Raw genomic sequence first — 12,040 nt, forward strand, 5'->3', positions numbered from 1 at the left:
TACCTAGAACTGTTGTCAGAGTGTGCAGATGTCACAGCAGGAGATGGAATCTGAACCTCTCTTTTGCTTACCTTGCTGCAATCATTTCACAAGTTCTCCAGTCATCATATCTTTCAGTCTCCACAAGATCTGAATTCCTAATGTAATAATCAAAAATCTTTAAACACCAAAGCACTTTCGACAGGCCCATCTGTGTATCATAAAGTAATAAGAAAAGACTAACCTCGTTTTACCCTTTTGCAGATCACCTTTAAGTGCAATGCAAGTTTATGGTGCTTTAAGAACAGCAAACATTGTAACATACATTATGGACCTGCTCCAGCATCCATTCAAATCAATGACCAAACTCACATTGACTTCAGTGGGAGTGGCAGTGGGTCCTACACATTAATGTCAGATCTCTGCAAACAGATTCAAGGGAGGGGGGAAGATTTGTTAGTTTAGGAGGCATAGAGAACAGACAATCAGGTTTCTACAGAAATCATCCTCAGGTGGCTTACTTACTATAAGTCTTGGAATATTGGTTTCTAGACTGAAGGAGTCACTGGGCTTTTCTGTAGTTTTTTTTTTTATCCATGTTTTGGTTTGGTTTTTTCCCACTGACATTGTCAACTGTACTATGATTGATTACAACTGAGGTTTCAGTTCCTTAATTGTGATGGTGAAAAATATTCCCCTAGGCTAGATAGCACTGAAGAATTGAGGGCCTATTTCCAAATGTGGATGCTCAAATTATGGCACACAGTTCGGCACGGAGGTGACTGTGTATCAGCTCGAGTGCCCCCGTGCAAACTGGTCACCCAGCATACACGCGCAACATTGAAAATCAAGCTCCCTGATTCTAATGGTTGCTTTTTCCATTCTTTTCCTCTCAGCTCAAGATGGCTTTTGTGTCCACACTGAACAGGAAGATCAAGAGCTCTCATTTGCAGAATGGCATTGATAAGGAAAATCAGGAAACCAAAACCAACTACACATGGCTTCCTCCCAACTTGCCCAGTAAGTGCACATGGAAGCCAGGGAAGCCCATCTCCAAGTCGCCTCATTCCCACATGCCCTTGTAAGTAACTCTCTTGTGCTAGTTATGTTTGGACTGTTTTATATCCTCCCTACTGCAGGAAATTCAGGGCCTCGCTCTGTGCCTCAAGGTTCCACTAGAACGTTCGTAGTCAGAATTCATCATTTAAAGCCACGATTTTATGTCTAAAAACTGCTATTACTTTTCCCAAAAGGGGGTTCTCTGATCCACTAATATTTCCTGTCCACTCATGACTGCCCCCTCTCTTTCACCATGACGAGGGTTGACTTCAATTCCGGATTGCCCAGCAGCTCTCCTGCAAACCAGACCCATAGGGATCTGAAGTTAGGCACCAGCAAACAAGGCACCCAACATTAGTGGGCACTTTTGGAGACTGCAGCCATAATGAATATAGAGCCTTCTAACCTATTGTTTCCACCCTCTCTGTATAGATTTGTTAATGTGTTAACTAAGGGCCCAGTTCGGTCACCTTTACTCTCATTGAGGGGTACTTTATTCTGGGAGCAGTCCCACTGAACTCAGTAAGACTACTCATGGAGTAAGCTACTGGAACTCAGCATGAGTAAGGATAGCACCATCAGGCAGTAAAGGAATATTCAGTTTCCTCAGATCAGTATCAAGGCAACAGTCCTTCCTCCGGTGCCCAGACCAAGTAACTTGACAGGAAGGAAGGGGGAATCTATTCTCCCAATCCCACAGGCTGCATCATGCGAGCAGGGCCCACTTTATGGCAGCCACTCCACAGCCCTAGCATTCCTTTGCCATAGAGAAGGGTGTCAATGTCTTACCAGTCCAGTGTTGGACCTTGTCACTGCCTCATTTTCCCCCTTTGGGGCTTCCCAATAACTGTCCCCAGACTCTCATGTGGGAAAAATAACACCTCTTCTTGGGCCTCGTTTATTAAAGTATCACAGTTCAAATATCTCAAATCCAAACCAGGCTTCCCCCACTCCATGGTTTGTTCAGTCCTTTGTTGGGCTCACAAGTTCTTTCCAAATCCCAGGTCCTGCTGTCTGATGTTTCCTCAGCCTCCTCCCTCATCATACTTTTGCTCTGGTCCTTTGTGGCAGGTAGCTCTAGCCAGTCCCTTTCACCAGGCTTGAGCTGGGAGCTCCATCCTTTCAGACCCTGGATCCCCTCTTGATCCCTTGCAAAAGCCTCTCTGAAAGTCTTTCGCCTTCATTGCCCTTGTGTCAGGGCTTCAGGCCCCAGGGTCTCTCAAAGCTCCCTCTGACCAGGGGAACTCTGTCAGGCCCACTCAGATTCTCTGGAGAGACCTCCCCTAAGTCTTTCCTAGGCCTTGGTCTCCCACTCTCTGCTGGAGTAGGCTTCATCTGAGAGGAAGCCCCATCTCTTGGCCTACCATGACATGATTCCTGATAATCTGACCCAACCCAAACCCAACCTTTGGGACCAGATGACAAGGCATAGGGGAGGCTGAGCCCAAATCCCTTAAAGGGCCAGTCCACCCTATGATAAAGTGGATCTACAAAGTAAGATTCAAGGATCTGTGGTAGACCAAGAATCTCTACAGACCTAGGCTCATAATAGTGCAGAGTTTGTGCCCCAAATCATGCACCCAGGGCCAGCAAACTTGCCCTGATTGCACTGAAAAAGGGCAAGATGCTTCTCTGAATGAGTGCCTTTTCCATGTGGTAGAATTTGTTTGGTCTACACCAAGTGGCGGTGATGTGAGGCAACATAAAATAATTACTAATACTTTTCACTCCTACCTTTTTGTTTGAGGATCTCAAGCACTTTACAAACATTAATTTATTAGGTGTTAACCCACCCCACCCTTCTGAGGTATTATCATTTTGCAGATGGGGAAATTGATGCACACAGAAATTAAGTGACTTTCCCAAGACCATAGGGAGGCTATGGCAGAGCTAGGGATTGAATCCACATTTCCTGAGTCCTCCAGTGCCATGTCCCCAGTCCCATCCTCCTTCTCTGTTTCCTGCCATATTGATGTAACTCGCTAATGCAGCTCTGCCCAAAAGAAATGTGTGGCTCTTTAATGGTCCTGCAAGCCAACCCAGACAGACCTATGAAAATAAGAGCTTCCCCAAAAGTCCAGAAAGACTACCAGTCCCCAAGTCTAACTCTGAACAACTGGTGGGCCTAAGACCAAAGGTAATATCAATACAGGATTTGATACATCTTCTGACTGGGCAGCATTTCCTGTCCTTGCAGGATAGATGGACTCAATGAATTTTTGAAGGTGTCCTAGCAACTGTCACATAGCCCACCGTTAGTTGGATCAGAAACTAATGTCTTGGGCCTGTGTCTATGATGGGCCCAATCTGGAACCCGTCATTCAAACACTTCTAAACTTTGGGGACATCTGTATCTGAATTTTGCAGTTTGAGGCAGTCTCTCATCCTAATATAAAGTACCATGACAGATCATGTGCCCCTCAAATGGCAATCTGAAATAAGGCTGCTCCATATGGAAAGCAATTACATGTTGCTGTTTGACAGTGAGGCAATTCTCTTTACTAGTACAGCTTGAACAAAGAAAGACCCTCTAGACTGTTGTTACTTGGGTTTCTTAAAATTTGTGATGCAAAACAATTTTTTAATGTGTGCTTTTTGTGACTGTGATATCCAAAGCCTATTTCCCAGCGAGCAGCTACCTCCTTTAGAGTGTCCATGTGATTTATTAGGCAATATCAATTAGTTTTACAGAGTTCCGGGAGTATCAGAGCTGCATGTTGTTAAAACATGTTGCTCAGAGATAGTGAAAATCTCACGTTTCTTACACTGCTTCTGAAACTTTGCAACTGTTCCTGCCTTTCTTGCCAGTGGCAGTGCAATGTGGTGTCAAAGCCCTCCTTCCATCTTTAAACTGAAAACATGGAATACCAGTGAGAAATTCTGAATGACTAACAAAGGAGATTGTTCCACCCTTTGCCGTTAACTGTGATGTATTTAGCCACCTGATTAAACAATGCTTTGGAAATATAGTCCCTAAATTATCTTATTTATTTGCTGAATGCCTAGTGACTAAAGGAGCAGCTCTTTCAGTCAAATCAGTTTTCTTTTCAATATGCATGCTGACTGGGAATGACTTATTCTTTGGCAACATATGCTACCTCTGGAGAAATCTGAATGAGAAAATGAAGCACATGTGCAAATGATCATCTTGCAAAACTATTCTGGATCCCTTCCACCCAAGTGTACTCCTGTGTCTCTATCCAGATTCCAACTTGCCCTGATTCCTCCGGAAACACGGCACTCTTTATAATTAAAGAAAATATGTACTACTCAGACTGCACTAATATACACCTTTGTATAGCACACTCTCCAGGGATATTTGGTATTTCTATAACAGGGTTAAAAAAAGAACTAGATAAGTTCATGGAGGATAGGTTCATCACTGGCTATTAGCCAGAATGGGCAGGGATGGTGTCCCTAGCCTCTGTTTGCCAGAAGCTGGGAATGGGTGACAGGGGATGGATCACTGGATTATTACCTGTTCTGTTCATTCTCTCTGGGACACCTGGCATTGGCTGCTGTCAGAAGACACAATACTGGGCTAGATGGACCTTTGGGCTGACCCAGTGTGGCCATTCTTATGTTCTTTTACCTTGGCGTAAATGTCTAATTACAGACTACATTCTGGATTTCTATACCCAAGAATACATTGTGCAGTTCTGATCCTTGGGCAGTCTCAAGAACTGCAGCTAGCAGCTGGTGTTGCAAACCTGCAGACCTGCTGAGAGTCCAGTATAGATTGTGAGGGAGATTAGAAAAGGAAGAGTAGATCTTGGATCGGATGAAGTGGGTAATTACCTAAAGCTTCAGAACGGCACAGGTTTGAGCTGGTTCTTACATTGTCTGAGCCAGTTATGCTGCTTCATATAATCCAGTTAATGACCAATCAAGTCTCACATCCTGATATGATGAGGTTTTCCTCTGGGCATTTTATACAGTAGCATTCCTCACAAAGTAAAAGCAGGATTTCTGAAGTGGAACCCTCTCGGTTCCACTAAGACACAGAACTGAAACCAAATGCGTGATACTGCAATATTCCCAACAGCCATTCCAGTGAACCAAAGGCATTTCTCAGAGATCCTTTAGGCTCACACATTTCACAAAGAGCTTGGAAGCCCTGAGCCTAGACTCCCCCGCCTTGAAGAGCCTGGGGCTGGCCTCCTTAGCCACCCCGGATCCTGCCTGGGGCATAATAAAGCAAAAACTTTGTGCCAAACCCCTCAACCGGGGGTCCAGCAGCACTGCTGGGGAAGGCAGAGCCTCCCCTGGCCTATTATACCTGCCACCCATGGGTCAGGGCTTTGTCTTATATAGATGTCTATTACTCCCAACTCTCTGTCCCACTTTTTCACATTTGCTATCTGGTCACCCTAGTAAGGAGTGTCCATTTCCCTGCCACACAGACAGTTTTTGACTGCTGGTAAAGTCTTCTGACCATACCTGCTCCCCTCTGATCCTTGTCACTGATTTCTGGAGCAGAGTGAAAATGGCGCTCTGTGTGTGTGTGTGTGTGTGTGTGTATATATATAAATATAATCCACAAGTATTGGTTTGAATTGAAAAGTGGATTCACTTTGGCCTTGCTTGCACCTCTCCTGTATTGCTTTCTGCAAACATAACCCACTAGTCAGCATGTGTTACGTGTCCCAGTCTGGGCCAAACCAGAGAGGGTATAGGTCTATTACAGCTCTTATGGTGAAAGCTCTTTAGCTTAAACTGTAGGAACTCGTGCTTGTAGCTCTGGAGGGCCTTAGTTCAGTCCTTGGTACGAAGGCTGTTTGTGTGACGTGAGCATTTGAGCAGTTGTTTTACTCTTGGAATGTGAATTTTGAGCTCCCATGCTGGAACATTTATAGGTAGCAGAAGTGCCATGACAAATCCATGTTGGAGCTGATGTACAATGAACCATGCTGTACAATGAACTCATTGAGAGAAGCCATGGGCTAGGCCTGTGAATGATTCCTTGTGTCTGTCTGGGGCCTAAATATGTCTTTTTAACTAACAAATTTCCCCCTTTCTCCTGCTGTGACTGTTTCTCTTCACTGACTGCTGGTCACTAGTAAAGGCAGTCAGTATATTTTATAAAGGATGCTGTTTAATTCTACAAAACACCAGCCAAGGCACAGAGGCAGCTAAATAAGCCAGACAAGGATTTGACCACACTATTCATGCATCACACAGAGTTACTTTGTGTATGTGACAAACAAAGTTAAATTTTAACTCTGCACTCACCAATAAACTTACTGTAGCGTTTTCTTTTCTAAGAATGATGCATTGGGTAAGGTCTCTGGGGCCTGTATAGGATCTCCTAACCCTCCTTATCTGCTCTCTTCTACTATATGGTCACCATTCCCTGAGATTCAAAGCCCTCAGAGCATCTTCAAGCCCTTCTCCTGGTAAGAGGAGTTATGCACACTCACTACAGAAACAAAGCCTGTGGCTTTTGGGACCAATCATGACTAACCAAGACAACTCACATTTTAAATATCAAGTACTGAGTGTATGGAGCTGTGATCAAATCCATAGAGTGCAAAAAAAAATGCAACAATATTTGTCAGTTTTGAAGAAGTAAATCTGTATTTACTACCTTTATCACCAACAGGCCATATACATTTTGGGTATTTCAAGGATGACATGGGTTCAGAGTTCAAATCACAATTGCAAATACGGGGTGTGTTTGTATATCTGAAATTGAATGGGAGGTGAACAACTCTGGATTGTTACCCTCTTCAGAAGAAAAGTACTGAGAAGACCAACTCAAGGCAATGGCTCAGCTCTGCTTTAAGACATGGATTCAATAAACACACCCCTTGAGTGATCTTTTTTTCTGTAAGAGTAAAAGGTCCAAGGACATAAACTGCCAATCTACTTGGCCAAAGGCCATTTAAATGTGTGTCATTTGCCTAGTCGCAGTGACATACTCTAGTTCCGCTGGAGCTGAACAGATAAACTCAGGCTGGAAGGCTATATTGCACCAGTCTAACAGAGCAGAATTTAGTCCTTTGTGGAAAAATCAGAGTTCTCTGCTACATGATAGGATAAATATTTCTCTCTGAACAAAGGGAGTTCAGGTCCTAAACTGCTGTAAACTGGCAAAATTCTATTTAAACTGATTGACACTAGATAAAACTCTGGCTCTGTTTGTGTTATAGACATGGGGACTGACACTCACATATTTAAAAAAAAATACTTGACACAAGTTTTTGGGGTTTGCTACTTAACTTTTCAGTACAGGCATACTACCGCCTTAATCTGCTAAGGGCATAGATTTGGGTATATCGACACTTGGAGCTGGGGGTGTGATTCGTAGCTTGTGAAGAAATACCTACGCCAGCTCTGATCAAGCCATTGTGCTAAAAATAGTGTAGCCACAGAGTCGTGAGCAGCAGGAGGGGTTAGCCACACCAAGTACATGTCTATGGTCTCAAAATGAGTACATATTCAGGGCAGCTAGCCCCTCCCACTGCTCGTACAGCCATGGCTATGTTCTATTTTTAGCACAACAGCTCACTCAAAGCTAGTGCGAGTATGTCTTCTCCAGCTTGGCATTATACCCCCAACTCAAAGTGAAGACATACTCCAAAGAGTTTGCAGCCATAGGGTCTTGGCAGAAAAAGCTGACAAGACTGATGTTTTTTATGGGACCAACAAATAAAGGCACAACCAGTCATTTAAAGGGCACTGAACTCCAGATTCACCTGTGCACTCCAGATTCACCTGTGCACTCTTATTCCAAGTGAGTTATCAGAGTGAGTCTGATGCTAATAAACACATGATTCTCTAGCTAATGCTCTGGATTTGTGTGAATGAGAGACTAATTCTGGTCTGGAGTATCTATTTAAAATCTTGTTACCTGTGAGCAGCAATCCTTTGTTGGGATTTTACTCGCATACCCTTGTGGCATGAGAATTTCAAAGAATTCCTCTTTGGGGATGTATCTGAAGTATTGAGTAGCTGAATTATGACAGCATTGTCTTTAAACCCTCCAATCCTTTAATGCAGTCAGAGCCCTTCTGGGGGAGTGCATGGCTCCTCCAGGTCAGGCTACAGGTGGCCTCATACCAGCTGAACAGGTTTTTTTTTTACTTTCCATTTCCTGGCCTCTCTCTAACTCCACCCACTTGCAACCCAGTGAAGGAGCTGGGGAAGGGAAATTCATTACTCTATACAGATGGGTACATCTACTGTTTCATCTGAGGGGGAAGTCATGCACTATGCAAGTCAGCATGGGCAGCTTCATTCCAATCAATGATGCTAGGAACTTTGACCCGCCTGTGTAGCCACAGTTCAGTTAGTATCATGGAAAAGAGCCCAAGAAGAATAGATGACAGGTGGGCCCAAAAGTTCAGATTCACATACCTCCTGCACACACACAGTGATGTGCTGGCAAACTTTCAACAAGGGCTTCTATAGAAGTTTTCAGCCTCCGCAGATGGTGCATGGGCCATACCTTGTATAAACTACATTCCCCTTACTAAAAAAAATCAATCCATGTTTCTGCCCCCATCCTGGCCCAGTATTTCATGACCCACTGTGCTTAGCCATTTCTAGTTAACTCCCTTATCTGGAAGCTTTTCCTCAAAATAGCAACAGTGGTGGCAGGAGCTGTCCTGCAGCCTCTCCTCTCAGCAGTGGCTTGCTGGGTAAGCAGTTCCCTTCTGATAGAGGTCGAGTTGGTCAGCTGGGGAATGAGTCTCCTTAGGTTCTTGAGATGGGTGAGACTTACCTGACTGCTTACAGCCTTCCCTTGTATGTCTGTGAGTGGGTCTTAGCTACCTAGTATGGCTGGGTGAGCACCAACTGGCTCACAGACAACTGAAAACGTTAACACACACTGCTGGCCTCAACTTTTCTTGCTCACATTCACTGTGCAGATCCCGTATAAGGGTGCTGTGGGATGGGCTATACCTCACCCTTAACTGGCTTATTTTATGTAAAAAGTGTGTGTGTGTGTGAGAGAGAGAGAGAATCTTTAGATCGATCTCAGCCTTCTGCTGAAGCCCGGCTTATTTTTATTTATTTATTTATTTATTTATTTTTGCCCTATCTATCAGGTTACGTGAGTTTACATTTGCAAGGCTACCTTCACAAGGAAAGGGGCAACACATTTCTATTTATGAAAGCCAAAGCTGAGCTTTTCCTTCATGGGAGCTAAAAGGCCAATTCTGGTAACAGGTGGCTCTTCGAAGCCCCTTTCCAGCTGATCAGTGCATGCAGTCACAGGGCAAGGGAACTAAGAGTGTGGAAGCAGTAAGAAGAGACGTTTGGTTTTTGAATGGGCAACAATGTCCTGCGAGTCGCATCCCAAAGGCAGCTAAAATGAAGTTATTCATTAGGCGGTGCGTCTGATCTAGGGGATGGTGGTATTTCCTACCATTATGGCACACCCTCCTGCAGTCCCATTGACAGAGATTGTTGCTGTTTTCCATCACTGATGCCTAGCATCATTAGTAACGTAGGCAATTAGCAATGGTCGTGTCCTGAAATCAAAATCTCCCTCAGCCCTCCTCTCCTGCAGCTCTCTTTCTCTCAAGTTTTGCTCTGGTTTCCTTTTTATGTGGGTTTGGATGGCAGTAACAGTTACCCTCAGTATATTTTTTTCTGCCTCCACTAACGCAGGCCGGAAGAAACAAATATCCTGCCGAATATTCTGAAGAAAGTTGGCCGCACCCCTCTGGTTCGAATCAACAAGATTGGGAAAGCCTATGGACTGAAGTGTGAGCTCTGTGAGTATCCGACGCCCACTGCTCTTCTGTCAGGTTTTCTGAACTGAGTGGCAAGCGCAAAAGCTGGGTCGAACAAGGCCTCTTTTGTAAGAGAGTCAGTAACTAACTAAGGGTTGGGAAAGTGTGAAAAGAAGGTGGAGAAATATGGCATAGCTGGGATACTTCTAGATCTTTCCATTACAGTTATTTATCAGAGCTAAAATAGTGGCCTGCATTTCAAACTGCAGTGTAACAAGCACCTGACTGATAGTAACCCCGGCCTTGCTCCAGTAAGATGGTCTTCGCAGAAAGACTCTTACTACTAAGGTTACTAGCCCCACTGCCCAGCTGCATTTTTGTTACTGCTCGAACTTACGTACTCTGTGAGTTTAATCTCCATTTTTTAAAAATAGGATGTGTGTTGTTGAGCTACTCAGCCACTTGCAATACTGAGTGCAACTGAGGAGTATCAGGGTCACAGGGTCAGCAGTTTTGGAGGGAGAAGATCTCAGAGCTGATGTAACTGCTGCTCCTGTTCTTTGATGGAGCCTGGGGGAACGGCAAAACGGTGCAAAAGAATCTATTCTGTATGGCCCACATTAGTGTAGTACCTGAACGCTACACAATCTCTAATGTATTTATTCTCACCACACCCCTGTTAGGTAGGGAAGTGTTATTATCCCCATTTTACGGATGAAGAACTGAGCACAAAGAGGCTGAGTAATTTGCCCAAAGTCACACAGAAAGAAAGGGGACTGGAATGCAGATCACTGAAGTCTTAGGCTACTGCTCTAACCGCTGGACCATCCTTCTCCTTTAAAGATGGCAGCCTGCCTCTCCTGCCTGCCCATCTTCCTGCATTAGAGAGAGACAAGCTGGGTGAGGTATTATCTCTTATTGGACCGACTTCTGTTGATGAGAGAGACAAGCTTTTGAGCCATACAGAGCTCTTCTTCAGGGCTGGGAAGGGTACTCCGAGCATCACAGCAAAATGCAAGGTGGAACAGATGATTTAGCTTTAGCTTGTCTCTCTCACCAGCAGAAGTTGGCACAATAAAAGATATCATCTCATCCACCTCGTCTCTCTAATATCTTGGGACCGATACAGCCACAGCTACGCTTCATACATCTTCCGTAGGGTTGCCAGGTGTCTGGTTTTGGAACCAAAACGCCTGGCTGAAAAGGGATCCTGGCAGCTCCAGTCAGCACTGCTGACCGGGCCATTAAAAGTCCAGTTAGTGGGGCTGGCAGGCTTCCTCCCTGCTGTGTGTGGCCCCCAGAAGTAGCACCGTGTCCCTCAGCTCCTAGGGTGAGGAACTGCCAGGGGGGCTCTGTGCACTGCTTCTGCATCACCCCGAACACCGTCTCCGCAGCTCCCATTGGCCGGGAACTGAGGCCAATGGGAGCTACAGGGGCAGCTCCTGTGTGCACCACACAAAGCCACTTGGCAGCCCTTATGCCTAGGAGCTGAGGGACATGGCGCCGCCCAGAGCCCGCATCCCCTCCTGCATCCCAACCCCCTGCCCCAGCCTGGAGCCCCTCCTGCACCCAAACTCCCTCCTGGACCCCACACCCCCTCCCACACCCCAAACCCCTGCCCCAGCCCCCTCCCATGCCCCAAACCCCTCATTTTTGGCCCCACCCAGGAACCCGCACCCCCAGTCCAGAGCCCATACCCCCTCCCACACTCCAACCCCCTGTCTCATCCTGGAGCCCCCTTCTACACTCCGAAATACTTGGTTCCACACCCCAGTCTGGAGCCCACTCCTGCACCCCAAACCCCTCACCCCCAGCCCCACCTGAGCCTGAACCCCCAGCATGAGCCCTCAGACCCTCCCGCACACCAACCCCCTGCCCTAGCCTGGAGCCCCCTCCGGCACCCTGAACTCCTCATTTCTGGCCCCACCCCAGAGCCCGCACTCCCAGCTGGAGCCCTCACCCCCTCCTGTACCCCACCTCCTGTCCCAGCCTGGTAAAAATGAGAGAGTGAGTGAGGATGGGGAAGAGTGAGCGATGTGGGGTGTGTGAGAGATGGAGTGGATGGGGGTGGGGCCACAGAGAAGGGGCAGGTGCGGGGCACAGGTGCTCGGTTTTCTGCAATTAGAAAGTTGGCAATCCCAATCTTCCTGTATAGCTTCTCTTGCAGGGCTGAACTAGGAGGCCCTCAGGTACAGTGGTAATTTACTATGACAAGATGCTAGCCTTAATCATAATAACCTCCTCTCTTCCCACTTCATGATGGAGGGAAGTAAGGCTTCCCGTGAGTTACTAACACTTTTGCCAAGATAAACAGAATT

The 12,040-nt window shown here is 45.9% G+C and overlaps 1 protein-coding gene across 1 annotated transcript in view; it reads left to right on the forward strand.

Annotated features, from left to right (window-relative positions):
• The first annotated feature begins 959 nt into the window (after positions 1–959).
• LOC140917186 (cystathionine beta-synthase-like) overlaps positions 960–12,040 on the forward strand; it is a 50,122-nt gene continuing 39,041 nt past the window's right edge. Inside the window, exons 1-2 of the mRNA XM_073359441.1 lie at positions 960–999; positions 9,658–9,764. Of these exons, the coding sequence (XP_073215542.1) occupies positions 977–999; positions 9,658–9,764 (130 nt within the window). The 5' untranslated portion in view covers positions 960–976. The remainder of the gene's footprint in view (positions 1,000–9,657; positions 9,765–12,040) is intronic.

This window comes from Lepidochelys kempii, chromosome 1 (assembly GCF_965140265.1).
Source record: "Lepidochelys kempii isolate rLepKem1 chromosome 1, rLepKem1.hap2, whole genome shotgun sequence".
Classification (NCBI taxonomy): domain Eukaryota; kingdom Metazoa; phylum Chordata; order Testudines; family Cheloniidae; genus Lepidochelys; species Lepidochelys kempii.